This window comes from Podarcis cretensis, assembly GCF_951804945.1.
Source record: "Podarcis cretensis genome assembly, chromosome: 11".
NCBI classification, from domain to species: Eukaryota; Metazoa; Chordata; class Lepidosauria; order Squamata; family Lacertidae; genus Podarcis; species Podarcis cretensis.
Window position 1 is genome coordinate 7,801,783 of NC_137180.1, and position 17,005 is coordinate 7,818,787.

At 46.1% G+C, this 17,005-nt stretch overlaps 1 protein-coding gene across 2 annotated transcripts; it reads right to left on the reverse strand.

Moving 5' to 3' along the window:
- Nucleotides 1-2,032: 2,032 nt before the first annotated feature.
- LOC307227021 (uncharacterized protein) lies at nt 2,033-14,327 on the reverse strand. 2 transcript variants are annotated; one of them, XM_079996100.1, is made up of 5 exons: nt 14,212-14,327; nt 9,822-9,932; nt 8,413-8,466; nt 4,865-6,155; nt 2,033-2,348 (listed from the first exon to the last, which is right to left on the reverse strand). In XM_079996100.1, the coding sequence occupies exons 2-5, from the start codon at nt 9,894-9,896 to the stop codon at nt 2,083-2,085; spliced, it is 1,686 nt and encodes a 561-aa protein (XP_079852226.1). In that variant the 5' UTR covers nt 9,897-9,932; nt 14,212-14,327; the 3' UTR covers nt 2,033-2,082. The 2 variants fall into 2 exon arrangements, with proteins under 2 accessions (XP_079852226.1, XP_079852227.1); XM_079996101.1 differs by having other exon boundaries at nt 9,822-9,927; nt 14,212-14,305.
- Between the last annotated feature and the right edge of the window lie 2,678 nt (nt 14,328-17,005).

Sequence of the window (17,005 nt, forward strand, 5' to 3'; positions counted from 1 at the left end):
GTGTCATCTGCAAATTTGATCAGGATGCCCTTGAGTCCATCATCCAAGTCGTTGCTGTATCAGCCACTGCAACGACATTCCAGATGTTTTGATATCAGACCATTCTTATGCGGTTTGGGGTGTCTCAAAGGCCATAAATACACCAAACCACATAGGATTTGGCTGAGCATGGGTGCAATCACAAAGCGCAACATTGCAACATTGACTTAAGAGAGCGAAGGTGGTTCTGCATAGGCTGCTACATGAGGCTGCTGCCATGTCGTGGCCAATTCAAGACACCATTCGTTCTGAGATTTGACCCATTAGCCATTGCAGCATGACAGATGGCTTTATTTAACTATTCTGTGCTAGTCTGGGATTCAGGTGTTGATTTATTTACCCTTTTTATTGTCTTTGCTCTTTGCACCGGCTCCTTTACATATCTGCATCACAAAGCAGATTGTTAGATTGGGCAGTAATACCTTAAAGGAAGATTCTCCCTGGTTCTTCAAGTGTAAAAAAATACATAATGAAACATCTATAAAATAACTTTTGATCATTAACAGATTATTAATGATAACTCTGGAACTTGATGGTTAAGTTGCAATAGTGTATTAATTGCTTTGTTTCCCATTTTCCAGACCATCAGTAACATGACAAAGTTTGACGCCTCTCACTTCCAGGCTATGTACAGCTTCTGTCATGTTCATTACTCAACAACTTTAAATAATATATTTAGGAGGTCCCATAGAGGTCATTGAGCCCAACCCCCTACTCATTGCAAAGGAAACTTGCCTAGGAGGTAGAACTATTGCTCTGCAGCAGTTGCAACTCCCATGAACAAGCTAGCATTGAAACTTCTCCCAGTAACAAACTAGTCAACATGTTTGTAAGTGATGTGGCTGCCATATGGCAGTGTTAGGTTCTTAAAACAAACACCTATATGTAGGGAGTAGGGCTGGGCGACATCTGGTTTTCAGCATCGCGATATATCAGCAACTAAATATGCAGTATGCTGATACATCACAGGGTCTCTTCACTTTGCCCTTTCAGTGCCCTCCTCATATACACGATGCCATATATACACTACTTTTTTTTTACTTTTTAGTAAAAAGTTTTTTTTAAAAAAGTAGAGACATCACCTTGCCAAAAGGTCCATATAGTTAAAGCTATGGTTTTCCCAGTAGTGATGTATGGAAGTGAAAGCTGGACCATAAAGAAGGCTGATCGCCGAAGAATTGATGCTTTTGAATTATGGTCTGGAGGAGACTCTTGAGAGTCCCATGGACTGCAAGAAGATCAAACCTATCCATTCTGAAGGAAATCAGCCCTGAGTGCTCACTGGAAGGACAGATCCTGAAGCTAAGGCTCCAATATTTGGCCACCTCATGAGAAGAGAAGACTCCCTGGAAAAGACCCTGATGTTGGGAAAGATGGAGGGCACAAGGAGAAGGGGACGACAGAGGACGAGATGGTTGGATAGTGTTCTCGAAGCTACCAGCATGAGTTTGACCAAACTGCGGGAGGCAGTGGAAGACAGAAGTGCCTGGCGTGCTCTGGTCCATGGGGTCACGAAGAGTGGGACACGACTAAACGACTAAACAACAACAACATATATACACATGTGGAGCTGAAGCTAGCTGGGGATAAAAAGGGTAAGTGATGGGAGAAACAAGTGATTCTGTCTGGGGTCAGCTAGACAGATTTTTGGCAATTTGATTCTCCGGAAGGGAAATGAGGACAGCAAACTCTTCCCTTGGTTGTGCAACTGCACTGAAGGTGTCTGCAGCCGTATTCAAAATATTTCTGAATGTAAAAAGGTGAGGTCTTTCAGTGATCAGGTGGCCCTACAGAGAAGTGTTAATAACCCAAATACAAGATTGTAGCATGATAGAGGTAGAGGCAGCAGCAAAGGATTATGCTTGGTCTAGGACCACTGACCATTGGCAATGATGAGAGTTGGAGTCCCACAACATCTGATCCCCCATTCCTGGTCATGGCAGATGCCAAAAAGCCCACAGACACAAATGGCTAAGTAGCACCACACAACTCACCCAAGACTGAAAGGTGTTTAATGCCATTTTAGACAGATTTTCTCCACTGTCAGACCCTGCCCTCCAGTAAGTCTGTGTTTTGTGCAAACAGGACAACCATATTCTCAGAAAACTTGAGAGAGTCATCAACTATCCAGCCCTTAGGGATCAAGGGGATGACGTACTCTGTAAACTTGGCAAAGGTGGTTCCTGTGACTCCGTAGCTGTAAGACGATTTCCTCTCCACGCCAATTGTTTTGGGTTTCCGTTTTGCAATGCCTTTGTATAACTTCCACTGTAGATCCCTCAGGCAATCAAAAGTTACATAGCCTGTTTCTTAAAAGAAAAAGAGAGAAGATCACTAGATGCAAACATTGTTTTTATTATTCAAAAGGGGGTGGTGGGAGGTATGGCAGAAATAGATTAAAAAGCAACCACGAACAAACCAAGCCAAGTGAAGCCAACCCAAGCCAACCCCAAGAGTGCCAAACATAGCCCAGTGAGGAGGACTGAGCATGCCCAGTAGGCATGGAATGTTGAGTACCTGATGGAAAAATCCGCTCCACTTCCCAGTGGGGAGGAGTTGTGGTGGATCGCGTGGCCACCCACTCCCCAGTGGGGGCGGGGGACTTTGTCCCCCATTGCCCGGGGATCCCGGCCATGTCAGAGCCTGGCCGGCCAATCTGCTGGCCTGGGGGGGGGGCGTGGCCGGGACAGTTTAAACCAAGGAGTGAGCCGGAGGACTTCCTCTTGGCTCGCTTCCTCAATCACCAGCCCTCCCTCCCTATTTGCAGGTTAGGCACTGGCCTTGCTATGGACTTCAGTTGGTCACCTTGGTTGTCCAAGGGGCCTGGTAGGAATTTTTCCACTTGGCAAATTGGCTCTGGCCACTTGGTTTTCGCCTACCTCCTAGCAATCGCCACAACTTTGTTAGGGTTGCGGTTAGGCATTGTTTGACCTTGTGTGTGGGAGGGGAGGTGTGGCCATCACCTGCTCCTCCATGCTTAAGGGTATTCCGTTAAAGGAATCTGGGGGTGTTGATCTTGTCCAAAGCCCGGCTGGGGGCTAGGGCCTTGACACAACCCCGACAGGAACACTAGGAGGAGCTTGAGTTGGTTTGCATCGACAGGGCTCCCCCTACCGGTGGTTTACCCTTACCGGACTTCCTGCACTGTGGGCAGGAGTCAGATATAATGGGGTCCAATCAATGCCTAAGCCAATACCGCTCACATTCTGTAATTCAATAAAGTTGTGGCCAAATTTGCCCAATAACATAAACCTAATATCTGTGTCCTTGTGTGTGTTATTTCCCAATGAAGGGGTGGTTGCAGGGTCTCGACACGCAACAAAAACAGAAAATGGGAGAAAGGGAAGGGAAGGAAGTGGCCTGGTTCTGCCATTTACCGCTTACATTATCCTGGAGAAGGTCATGCCTGGTTAGCTGAACCCCTGGAATAGGACCACTCCTGTTGAGGAGAGATGATACACTACAACAAATTTGTTGCAGCTCCAACTTGCACTGCTACCTCTGCAACAATTACTGCTACTAATGATATATTTGTAATTTCCCCTGCCGCCCAGTTAAGAAGGGACACTTTTATAGCTGATTAACTGATCAGTATATGTTTAGTAGGATTGTATGGCACGTTGGGGATGGGGCAGTACCTCTGGTGGGGGACACGTTGTGCTCTTCCTAGGGTGGGTTGTCCCCACCTGTGGCTCCTAGAAGCTGTCGGCACGCAACAGTGGCCACACCCTGGGAACAGCTTCGACTGGCCGGCTAAACCTGATGAGGGTAGCTGATGGGTTTCAGTGGGTTGGAGACTTCCCCTACCTGCGAAGACAGGCTCTGGGAGACTGAGCAGACAAGACCAAGAGTGGGCCCAACGGTCAAGAAGGCAGCTACTGCATGTATTGTAGAGGGAAATGAGAGGCAGAGGGGGCTCGCCAATCTGTGAAGGTACCCCATCTTGTTGGCGTCTGTCTGCTTGAGAGAGACAACGGATTTCGCCTCTGGGAGTGAAGTCAAACTGCTGAGTTAGCAGTAGTGGGCAATGTGTATGGAGATCCTGGGAGACAAGGTTCTGTTTGAGAGAGAGAGAGGGATGGAGATGGGAAATAGGATTTGTCTGAGGGAGAACTGGTTCTGATTTGAGTGGAACATCCACAATGAGAAGACTATAGCAAGAGGAAAGAGCCTCACAGCTTAGACTGGGGAAAGTGTCTGGGGAAAGTATACGGACAGGAGTTAACTGGAGGGCTGAGTTTGGGTCAGGAGAGGTAGAAGCTGTGAGGATACTGTCTACCTGGGTCTCATTCCAGTCATGAGGGGAGAGTTCTTCTAAGAAAAGAAGACTCCCAAACCAGTAACAAGGGGTGAGGTGATCCCCTGGGTCTGTAATACTAATTGGAATACCTCAGGAATGGGATTGTTAAGAGAGTGGGTAACTAGGGGAAAAGTGCTCCTCACTCGTGAAATTGTAAATTGTAGACATTCATTTAACTGAAGTACCATGAGGTGCTATGCTTAATTGGGGGCAGTTAGTGGGGTTAATCTGCTACATATTAACTGGTGTTAGTGGTGGGATCTGCTACAGGGGTGCTTTCATCATGGTAGCAATCAGGCCCAAATAGTTTTGAATGTCCACCTCATAGTCATGTTTATGACCTGAACTAAAGCTTGAACATCCAGTCTCTGCTTGCCTGGAGTCTTTACGTCATGCTTTTTCCATTGCAAACCATAAACTATTTAATTTTCTATACTTTCACTTAATCCCACTCATTTGACTAGACTGTAAATTGTACTGGAGCCTTCATTCCTACTTGTACATAACTGAATAAAATTTGCTAACCTCGAACTATTGGTGGCCTATGAGTGGGTTGTTCTGCTAATGCAGCCCGAGACAGTAGTTTCTTCTTTTGCAGCTTCAGTGTAAAATACTGTATTCTGCACAATATCTCTCCCGAAAGACACTGCTTTTGAATGGTGGAAATTGGCAAGGACATGACCCTCTTGATTAAAACCAGGTAAGGAAGCAGGTGTGCTGGTGGCAGTTCTATGAGGTAACCTTTCTGTTGCGTTCTAGAAATAACGCTTTTGCTTTTTAATTTAGACTGACTGGAAGGCACAGGTGCAGAGGTATCTTTGGCTTCTCGGGAGTCCTTAGCCAAATCAGGGTCCCGTGAGTCTTTTGCCAAATCCGGATCCTGTGAATCTTTTGCCGAATCAAGATCCTGCGAGTCTTTAGTTGAATCAGGATCCCATGAATCTGGATCTTGTGAGTCTTTAGTCAAATCAGGATCCTGTGAGTCTTCAGTCAAATCAGGACCCTGTGAACTAGAGTCCTGTGAGTCTTTAGCCAAATCAGAATCCTGTGAGTCGTCTTTAGCTGAACTCGAATCAGAGTCCAGAAAAGCTTTAACCAAATCTGGATCCCAGTAGTCAACATCCCATGAGCCTTTAGCCAAACCAGGATCCCAGGAGTCAGGATCCCAGGAGTCCTGTGCCAACTCAAGAACCCATGTGAAAGGATCCCAGGAGTCCTGTGCCAACTCAGGACCACGCGAGTCTTTGGTCAAATCACGATCCTGTGAGTCTTTATCCAAATCAGAATCATGTGAGTCCTTAATCAACTCAGAATCACGTGCATCAAGATCCTGTGAGTCCTTAGTCAACTCAGAATCCTTAGTTGACTTAGAATCCCGTACGTCAAGATCCTGTGAAGCTTTAGCAAAGTCAGATTCCTGTGAGACAAGATCTTGTAAGTCTTTAGTGGAATCAGAATCCTTTGAGTCATGATCTTTTGAGTCTTCAGCCAAATCGCGATCCTGTGAATCTGTAACCATAACAGGATTCAGCAAGTCAGGATTCAATGAGTCTCTATCGGAATCCTGTGAATCTTGAGCCAAATCAAGATCTTCCTTTATAAAAACCTCTTCCTGAGATGCGCCAAGGTCCATGTGATGACATTTTGTGACCTTCAAGGTTATGCCACCTTCATGCTCTCCAAACTGTCTAATAGATTTTGTGATTGAGCGGATGGCATGGAAAAGAGACGCATGGGACTCCATAAAAGGCAGCCTATCGACATGCTTCCCTTGCCCTTGTTTAACGCTTTCAGAGGTCATTATCAGTTCCGACACCTGCACAAAAAAAGACACGATGCCCTTATATCAAGCAACGGCCAGAGGCATGTAGTCATAGATTAAAACATTTCAACCCTACCTTTTGATCTATGGATTCTACAAGCCAGTTAATGGCAGTGCTTGAATGAAGACAAAAACCAATAAAACTGAAAAAGCACAGCAATATACAATGCAACAAATCGAGAAACAGCAGCAACAGTAATCTCTCAGTGAGCCTCGGAAGCTCTCCGGGAGAATGCTCCACCTTTGGTTGGAACCTAAAGGAAGGGGGATGGGAGTTCCACCCTCCTGGTGCCACTGTTAAAAAGTCTCTGCCCACTATGGTCACCAACCATACATCTGACCCGGGGCAGATATAGAGCAAGCCTCCCACCTACCCCTGTTCATTCATCATGCTGGCTGGGGCTCATGGGAGTTGTAGTTCAGCATCATTTAGAGAGCAATCCATCCCTGCATTAAAGTATTCCAGGCTGGGAGCAATTAGGGTTCGGCTTATCACTTATTTCAATGGTTTTAATATTTGGAAACAACAAACGAGGGCTTGCTACAGTGCAGAGTGTTTTTGTTCAAGGTCCCAGCAGCTCCCTTTATTCCCCCTTACCAATTTTCCACCCCTCAACAGCAATCCATGCCAACTGAGCATGCTCGGTCCTCATGGACCAGTTGGGTTTCCCTCTCCATTTTTGGGGAGGAGGTGGTGGTTTTGTGTTTGTGTACACTGGCGTCTGTTCCCGACATGATGAACAATTGGGGCTCCCCCATTGATTTCTATGGGTACCCTTCACTTCCATCTCTGGAGACATTTAAAAATACCTCCTTAGTGTGAACCATGAAACCACCTGCCAAAACAATGAAATGAGTTTTCAGTGGGGTGCTTTGGGTGTCCCCCCCCCTTAATGCATTAATTCCTGCTAGATCTCTCCCCCCCCCAGTAAACATTTGGGTGGTTTTGAGTTGGCTGATACCACCTTGTTGTGTATGTGTGTGGTGCAGAAAAGGGTTCAAAGGCTTTTAGTATTTCACAGTCCTATGCCAAGCTATGGTTTTCCCAGTGGTGATGTATGGAAGTGAGAGCTGGACCATAAAGAAAGCTGATCGCTAAAGAATTGATGTTTTTAAATTATGGTGCTGGAGGAGACTCTTGAGGGTCCCATGGACTGCAAGAAGATCAAACCTATCCATTCTGAAGGAAATTAGCCCTGAGTGCTCACTGGAAGGACACATCCTGAAGCTGAGGCTCCAATACTTTGGCCACCTCATGAGAAGAGAAGACTCCCCGGAAAAGACCCTGATGTTGGGAAAGGTGGAGGGCACAAGAAGAAGGGTACGACAGAGGACGAGATGGTGGGACAGTGTTCTTGAAGCTACCAGCATGAATTTGACCAAACTGCGGGAGGCAGTGGAAGATAGGAGTGCCTGGCGTGCTCTGGTCCGGACACGACTAAATGACTAAACAACAACATGCCATGCAGCTTATGTTTTTAAAATTGGCTTCCCATACATCAGTAGCAAACTTAAAAAATAGTTTCTAATATATTTGCTTTCCTACCATCCTGGCTCTGAACTGGAAATGCATGAAGGAGGAAACAGCAGTGTTAAGATTGTTGTACCTGTGCGGGTGGCACTGTGGTCTAAACCACTGAGCCTAGGGCTTGCCGATCAGAAGGTCGGCGGTTCAAATCCCCGCGACGGGGTGAGCTCCCGTTGCTCGGTCACAGCTCCTGCCAACCTAGCAGTTCAAAAGCATGTCAAAGCGGGAAGGTAAACGGCATTTCCGTGTGCTACTCTGGTTTGCCAGGAGCGGCTTAGTCATGCTGGCCACATGACCCGGAAGCTGTACGCCGGCTCCCTCGGCCAATAAAGCGAGATGAGCGCCGCAACCCCAGAGTCGGCCACGACTGGACCTAATGGTCAGGGGTCCCTTTACCTTTACCTGTGCCAAGCACAGTTGCCACAGATACTATTCTAGAGAGGAAAAAAGCATGCTCTTTTAGAGAGGAATTATTCCAGAGAAACCTGTTCTGGAAATTTCATTTTATGTTAGAAAGCTTGTGACAACCGGCTTGTTCGGTCATCTGAACAGCACCAGATCAGGGGAGGAAATTATAACTCTCCATGGATGCTGTTGAACTACAACTCCCATCATCCCTGACCACTGATCCCTCTGGCAATTCCTTTTTCTGCTTTTATAAATCTTTTTAAAGGAAAATTATGAGAGAAAAAAACTGTTGCTTTTTCATTGTGCATCACTCACATTGCAGCTGCTCTTGGCTGGCTCATCATCTGGACTCATTTCAGCTGCACTTTGCTGAAAAAGAAAACAATTGAGCTCTGGGAGGCAGAAATCAGAAACTATCGCCCTTAGAAAAGGCCTGATAGGGATTCCCACTTTCACTTTTTAATTTAGTATATAGCATAGAGCGGTTAGCTAACTTGGATTACACCCAAGTTTTTATTTTGACAAAGTTTATATACTGCTTGATTGTAATAAAACCTCAAAGTGTTTCGCAAAAAGAATAAAAAACAACAGTTGAAATCAACTATTTAAAACATTCAAAATATAATTAAAAGCAAAATAAGCTAAAACCAGATTTAAAACTGTGACAGCTTCTTTGCGGCAATATGAAACTCTCAGAATTAATGGTTGGTTTACTCCTGTGTATTGTGTATTGTTAGGCTCTTGCATTAATGGGTGTTTGCTACAATTTTAGCTATTTATTTCATTATTATTTCTGAGATTTAGATCCCTCTCTTCACCATAGATGATCTCATTCCAGTAATAATATAGAATGCAATAAAATATAAGATGCAGTTAAAACCGGGAAGGGGGGAGGCAGGGAGGAGGGAAATCAGTTATAATGGAAAAATAAAACATAGAACAAAACACTGATCACCATCTTGCTGTGCAGGCCATCTGCACACATATTCAAAACGAGTGGAAGAAGCTACCACCCCAAGAGAGACAGCATTGGTGCCTCCCAAACCTTGGGGGCAGGAGGGTGTTGAACAACCAAGGGGCCATCACCAAGAAGGCCCTTTGGTGAGTAATAGGTTCTCTGACCTCATGCGTTGATGTTATTATCAGAAGTGCTTCCTTAGCAGGTCACAAAGGACAGGCAGGACAGTACAGGGGCAAGTGCTCCTTTAGGTAACTGGCTCCCAAGCCATTCATTTTAGTCTCTCCAATTGTGAAATATGACAGGTTTCACTCTATAAAAATGGTGCCATTTAGAATTAAGATTGATCTAGAATTTGTTATTTTTTAGATTTGCTTTATCATTTTAAGTCATCCAGAGAACTACCCTTACTTGGTGACTGGTAAATAGAACTGATGAATAATAGATTTCCTAAGGAAAGCCCACAATGGAGATGTTGCCAATTTTATCATTATAATCCATATGTGTGTGTGTGTATTAAACCTCTCTTTCAACAAACCAGTAATAATTCTGTCTCTTAGCCATTAAAGTTACAATCTCTTTTTTGAATTTGGTATCTACATGCTTTGGTTTTCATTTGTTTCCCAGGTAAGTGTTTTGTGTATTTCTCCCCTACTCTGATAAAAGATTAAAAAAACAGAAAGGAAAGCTATAGATAAATAAAAAGATGTATAAAGTGGAAGCGACTGCGGAATTCTCTTTGGCTTTTTCATTATGAGTCACTCACTTCGTAGCTGAAGGGAAACAACTCATTCTTCTCCCCATCGTCTATTCCCTCGCTATCCTCAGGTTGATTCATCATGGCTGCACTTTACTGACAATGCAAAACAACTCTGTTCTGGGGAGAAAAAGACAAAGAGGGATATGCAGCATGGACTTCTTGAAGTTTAATGTTGTTACAAAGCCAGAGGAAATTTCTAGTTGCTGCTTCATATTGTTTTAAACGCAATGTTGGGTTTTCTTGAACATGACACTTTGACTGGATTTATCATGTTGTGAATTGCCAAAACCCCCCCACAAAACCACAGCTAGAGAGGCAAATAGAAGAAATATAATTGAATATATAAATAAATACTGACAGGGTTTGTGGATGCCAGAATAACTTGGCATGCCTTGGGTACTATACATCTTAGGGTAGCATGACTTGGGCAGGGCATCATTCGCTGTCTCAGGCAGCAAAAGGTTTGGGGCTGGCCCTGGCTGTTTACTAATTCAGGATTATGCTTCTTGCATCTGTTGACCCATGAAAACCCATGCCAGAATACATTTGCAAGTCTTCAAGGTACCAAAAAACTCTTGTTGCTTTTAATGCAAGAGATGGAAGGTTGCTTCCATTTCTCATATGTTTGCTCAAAGTTTGCAGTAAGGTTGGAAGGAATTGGCTATATTTTGAGCACCCTTCCTGACTTGTTTGTGGGGAGGTTATATAAAATTGTGTCAAGCAAGTGTTATCCCATTCTTTCCAGTGCATTTTCTCATAACTGCACTCATTGCTAAATGTCTGATTCTTTTTGGGAAGGGTAGAGTATTTGTCGCTCAAGAGTTCCAGGTCAACTTCAATCGCACAACCCGAATCTGCCAGTATGTGACTGAATCCCACCTGTTTGGAAATGTCCTAGCATAGGAGCCCCTTCTGTGAAATGCACCCATAATCCTCTTTCCAACATGTGCACAAAGGCACTTCCTGATGGTCTGCTTATTCACACAAAATTGTGTTGCTATCCCACCTATTCTAGTAGACCAATTATCCCATCAAAATTACAAAACTGATAGGAAAAGTGAGGGGAAATTGCACTGGGATCATTAGCTGGCAATGTCACATAACCTCTGCAAAAACATCAGGATGACAGGTGTTCAATAAAGCAGGTGACACTCTATTGAAATTTTGAGCGAAAATGTCAGCATGAAATTTTGGTTGCCTCCAGAGGACTTATTTGTTGAGCATTCCCTCTGATTTGTGTGTGAGGAGGCAAGATGACCTTGTGTCCGTTTCACAGTAAGTGTTGTTATCCCACTTCGCACTGAATTTTCCCATCACTTTCCTTACTGCAAAAGCTTTTAGGTAAGCAAGTTTGTGGCAAAGAGTTTCAAATCCAGGATTTTGCAGACTTGGAAAAGGTACAAATAAGGGCAATCAAAACTATCATGGAAAAAAATAGTTTGACACAACTTGGTCTCCTTTTAAGCTTTTATTGAAGAAGAACAAGGTATTTCAATGCCATCATCATCACAGTTTTCTGTGGACATGATTGAAAATGTCTAGTAAACAGATTGCTAGTTGGGTGCCGATTGGAGCCAACTTGACAGTGATGGCAGAATGAGAACTGGAGGGGCTGTTTCTTCTGTGGTATTATGGCATTGGACAAAGCCGTAGTGTAACTTTTGATTTTGATTCGTATAGTGGTTAGTACTCTGCGTTGTGAAATGTATTGTAATGATTTGCTTTAATATCAAATAAATGTGCAATTTTATTTTGTTTTTAAGTGCAATAAAAAATGATCATGGATGTGGAGTGACTCCCCTGTAAGGAAAGATTGCAGCATTTTGGATGTTTTAGTTTACATACCGATAAGAGATGGCATGATAGAAGTCTACAAAGGCATGCCTTGCAGGGAAAGTGGATAGATATTTTCCCCCACCTCCGTCTCTCATAACACCAGAACTCCTGGACATCCAGTGAAGCGCCAGAAAATTCAGGACAGGTAAAACAAAATCCTGTACTTCATGCAGTGCCCAACTGAGCTATGGAACATATCCCACAGGAGGCAAATTAATGGAGGGCCTTCTGGCGGTTCCCTCCCTGCAAGAAGCCAAGTTACAGGGAACCAGGCAGAGGGTCTTCTCGGTAGTGGCACACGCCCTGTGGAACGCCCTCCCACCAGATGTCAAAGAAAAAAACAACTACCAAACTTTTAGAAGACATCTGAAGGCAGCCCTGTTTAGGAAAGCTTTTAATGTTTGACGGACTATTGTATTTTAATATTTTGTTGGAAGCCGCCCAGAGTGTCAGAGGAAACCCGGTCAGATGGGCGGGGTATAAATAATAAATTGTTATTGTTGTTGTTGTTGTTAAGCTATCAATGACTACTAGCCACAAAGGCTATGCTCTGCATCTGGTTGGCCTCTGTGAAAACAAGACACTGGACTAGAGGGGCCTCTGGCATGATTCAGCGAGCTCTTTTTACATTCTTAACCAACCTTATTTGTAGAATCTGAATTTGCCTCTATGCAACTGAATCCCTACCCTCCCCCTGCAATTGGCGACACCACCAGTCGTCATCCTCTGTTTGGCTCTGTCTAGCACAGAGGTTTTCAACCTTTTTGAGTCCACAGCTCCCTTAGCCAACTACATTCTTTCTGTGGCACCCCTGTGGGCAGTGCTTTTTATTTTCTTTCCTAAAAAAATGTTTAGGGGTACTCTCATTTTGACTCAAGAAAATCACCATTTTATAGTTCAAATTGGGGGAAATAAATACAGTATAGTGGTACCTCAGGTTACAGACGCTTCAGGTTACAGACGCTTCAGGTTAACCCAGAAATAGTACCTCAGGTTAAGAACTTTGCTTCAGGACGAGAACAGAAATCGTGCAGCGGCAGCAGGAGGCTCCATTAGCTAAAGTGGTGCTTCAGGTTAAGAACAGTTTCAGGTTAAGAACGGACCTCTGGAATGAATTAAGTACTTAACCCGAGGTACCAGTGGCGTAGCGTGGGGGGTGCAGGGGGGGCCGGCCGCACCGGCCGCAACATCTGGGGGTTAGGGTTAGGGGGCGCAAATCCACGGGTTAGGGGGCGCAAATTACTTGCCTTGCCCCGGGTGCTGACAACCCGCGCTACGCCACTGCGAGGTACCACTGTAAATGGACAAAAGTACAAAGATTCACAAAATGTTTAGGGGTATGCGTACCCCTGCGTCCCCACAGAAAAAAAAAAGCACTGCTTGTGGTGCTCAGGAGCCCAGTTAGGTCACACTTTGCCTGCAACCTCTCACCCTTTTTCAAACCACCTTCCGTGTGGCTTGTTCCCTCGGCTCCCTCTCCTCTCCCCTCTCCTTGGGAGTCCTCTGGGCAGTCACTGCTGCCACCCCTGGTCTCTGAACTGCCCCCCCCAACCCTGCCCCAAAGAGAGGTGCTTCCCAGAGGCGCCATTGGGAGGCAGAGACAGAAGAGGGCATCTGAGGAGGAGGGAGGGAAGGAAGGAGGGACAGAGGCCAGTGTTGCCCGTGGCACCCCTCACCATCATTCAAGGCACCCCAGGGTGCCATGGCACAGTGGCGTAGCGTGAGGGGTGCAGGGGGGCCGGCCGCACCGGGCGCAACATCTGGGGGGGCGCGCTCGCCGCCTCCGGAGTCGCCGAAGAGCCTCGGGCGCAGGCTGTAGCAGAGCCCCATGTCTCGCGGAACTGACGAGCTGTGCGTGCGTCCGGGCTGAAGACGTCCGGCAGGCAGTGGCTCTCAGCGCTCGCCGCGGTCCCCGCGCGTCAGGGCCACGGAGGGCGCGCCAGGCAGCCCCTCCTCACAGCCCCGCCGCCACCGCTGCTGCTGCAGCTGCTGGGCCATGTTGCATTTTCCTCGTGTCTTTGCCCTCCTCCTCCTCCTCTGGGCAAGCGGCGTCGTTTGGGCGGCAGCGCCAGCGGCAACTCGCCTCAGATCACCTGACACGGACCCGCCGCCACCGCCATGGCTACCTTACCGTAAATACCCCAGCCCAGGCAGCAGCAAGAAGAAGCTGGCAGCGGCGGCAGGTTAGGGGTTAGGGGCGCAAATTACTTGCCTTGCCCCGGGTTAGGGGGCGCAAATTACTTGCCTTGCCCCGGGTGCTGACAACCCACGCTACGCCACTGCCATGGCACACTGGCTGAAAACCACTGGTCTAGCAGTTTGGGAATGAAATGTCTCATTCACAGTTGTTTTAAATTTCTGTTGACCTCAAGTGCTCAGTAAAATTTGTCACCATCTTTCTACAATTTTAGTTATTTTTATATACTTGGGGGGGGGGCTCACCCTGGCTACATGGGCGACAGAGTGAACCCTCCTCCCACCCATTCTGGAAGCTCCCCAACTTTCCCGGCTGCGCTAGGAGCCTTCTTTACCCTTCACACGTGCCAGCATCGCTACTCACGGGATTGATGCAGAAAGCAACTTCCAGGAACACCTGATCTGGGACCAGAAGATTTCAGGGCAGGTGCATTTTGGGTTGCTAGGAGACCGTGGGGGGGGGGGGCGGCGAGCAAAGGATGCTGCCACCAGCGTCCAAAAGCAAAGCCTTGAATCCTTGGACTGGGTGACGGGGCGAGTCGGCGCTGCAGAAGGGTGCCGATCCACCGGATCCGCGTCGTGGTTTTAGGAAGGGAACCCGATCGGAAGCAAATCGGGCTACTCAGAGGAGCAGCGGCGGGCCAGCAGGCGCTGCGAGGCCGGCAGCCGTCGGCGCGGGGAGAGGTTTTGCCGGTGTTTTCATAGTGACCCCCATTATCACGCCACACCTTTCCCTGCGGGGCGGCGGGCGGCACGTGGGAATGACGCCCCCCGGGCGCGGGGAAGGGAATCGGGCCGGGGCTGCTGCTTCTTTCAAGGAGGCATCTGCCGTCGCAGCCCAGATCTTCTTCTTTTTTTTTTTTAAATAGATTTTTATTAAGATTTTAAAGGTTACAAAAAGAAAAACAGAAAAAGATACCAATTTAAACCAAAAAAACAAAAAATAAAAAAACAGAGCAATACATAAGAACAAACATCACAAAAAAGAAAAAAAAGAAAAGATCCAACCTTTACATAACTTTCTTTCCTTTGCTTATTTCCTTGACCTCCTCACACCTCCCTTTTTTGTATTCTAGTTCAATTAGATATTTGAGCAAATCCTTTCCATCTTTGTTTTTATCCTAATAATTTATCTTAAAGGTAAAGGTAAAGGTACCCCTGCCCATGCGGGCCAGTCTTGACAGACTCTGGGGTTGTGCGCCCATCTCACTTAAGAGGCCAGGGGCCAGCGCTGTCCGGAGACACTTCCGGGTCACGTGGCCAGCGTGACATCGCTGCTCTGGCCAGAGCCAGAGCCAGAGCCAGAACCGCACACGGAAACGCCGTTTACCTTCCCGCTGGTAAGCGGTCCCTATTTATCTACTTGCACCCGGAGGTGCTTTCGAACTGCTAGGTTGGCAGGCGCTGGGACCGAGCAGCGGGAGCGCACCCCGCCGCAGGGATTCGAACCGCCGACCTTTCAATCGGCAAGCCCTAGGCGCTGAGGCTTTAACCCACAGCGCCACCTGCGTCAATAATTTATCTTAATATACAATAAATTTTACATTCTCTTCTTTCACTAATTAGCAATCCATTTTTACTTAATCCTTTATATCATTTCTGCTAAAACCACATAACTTCATTCCAACATCCTTCTAACATTCCTTAATTTTACAATGTTTCTGTAAATAAACTTTAAATTTCTTCCAATCTTCTTCCACCAACTCTTCTCCTTGGTCTCGGATTCTGCCAGTCATTTCCGCCAGTTCCATATAGTCGTTTCCGGGCCCAGATCAGGGCTGTAGGGAACTGATCCGAGCATTGCACTTGTCCAAACGGTGCTCCCGGCGCGCCGAGTCCCGCCCGCCGAATGCAAGAGGCGCGGAAAATAGTTGCGCTGCGAGGGACCTCGGGATTCCCTTAAGAGGGCCTGTAAGACAGAGCTATTCCGCCTGGCTTTCAATTTGAACTTAGCCTTATTCCTCTTCCTTCCTTCCCTCTCCCCCTTTTATGAAGATTACCTGCTCTGAGACCCCACAGCTAATTCTCCCCTGGTCTCCTCGCTGGTCCAAATAGGACTAATTTAGCCAGCTAGCCCTGGTGATCATCTAATGTTTATTGGATGGATTTCCCTCCTAAATTGGTTTTTGAATTCTGAATTTATTGTTATTCACGTTTTATATGGTGTTTTTTTTGTTGCATCAATTAAGTGTTTTAAATTCGTTGTTAGCTGTCCCAAGACCGGTTTTCTGAACCGGGAAGGGCAGGCTATAAATAAAAAATTATTACTATTATTATTATTAGGGCCAACCTTCGAATGGAGAGTTGACACTCGGCTTGTCCCTGCCGTCGCTGCTTGCTGCGCGGGATCCCGAGCAGTGCTGGATTTACGTATAAGCTAAACAAGCTATAGCTTAGGGCCCCACTCTCATGGGGTCCCCAAAAAAATTTAAAGGAAAAACCCAATGGATGTACATTTCCAAAATATAAGATAAAAAAACGAATAAAATAAAACCTATATACAGCAAGTGTTTTGTGTTGTGTAGGCTCCTATGATGCAAGTCATGGGCCCTGCCTGGTTGCCTGCTTCCTAAAATATCTCTGGTTTGCTCATTTCTGTATCAATTACTTTGATAAAATACATATCTTGTTATGTGCAAATGGCTTTAGGTACCTATTAGGTCCATAAATTGCCATATAGCATATATTCAGCACAAAAAACAGCGACAATTTGCTGTTGACAAAGGACAGCTGGACATATAAAGGGCCCCATGACCTTCAGTAGCTTAGGGCCTCATCAGACCTAAATCCGGCCCTGATCCAAGTCAGAAGTTTTAGATGCCAAAATACAACCCAGCCCCCAAGTTTTGATGTTTATTTAGCTTTGAGGGTGCCTCACTTGCTCCGTGTTGGAATTAAGTAACGGGCCTTTATTATGAAGCCAGGCTTGTGGGACGTGTGCCTTGAAGTTGGTGCAATGTCTTTATTAAATCCATAGAAACCCCTGAATCTCTACACTGTAATACACACAGCAACCATGAGAACAAAGCAGCGGGAGATGGGAGTGCAGGGTCTCACTGTTGGCTCAGCTGACAGATCAGTAACTTTTGGCTCTTCCACTCCTTTTAACTTTTTCCATTCTGACTCATTGTTACAAGAACTCTGTAACCAATGACTAG

Bases quoted from the DNA above. Each gene is read 5' to 3' on its own strand.
- LOC307227021 (XM_079996100.1), bottom strand. From the start codon at position 9,896: ATGATGAATCAACCTGAGGATAGCGAGGGAATAGACGATGGGGAGAAG. The intron at 8,467-9,821 runs GTGAGTGACTCA...TTTCTTTTTCAG, and splicing joins TGTTTCCCTTCAGCTACGAA to CAAAGTGCAGCTGAAATGAG. The intron at 2,349-4,864 runs GTTAGCAAATTT...TTTTCTTTTAAG, and splicing joins TAGGCCACCAATAGTTCGAG to AAACAGGCTATGTAACTTTT.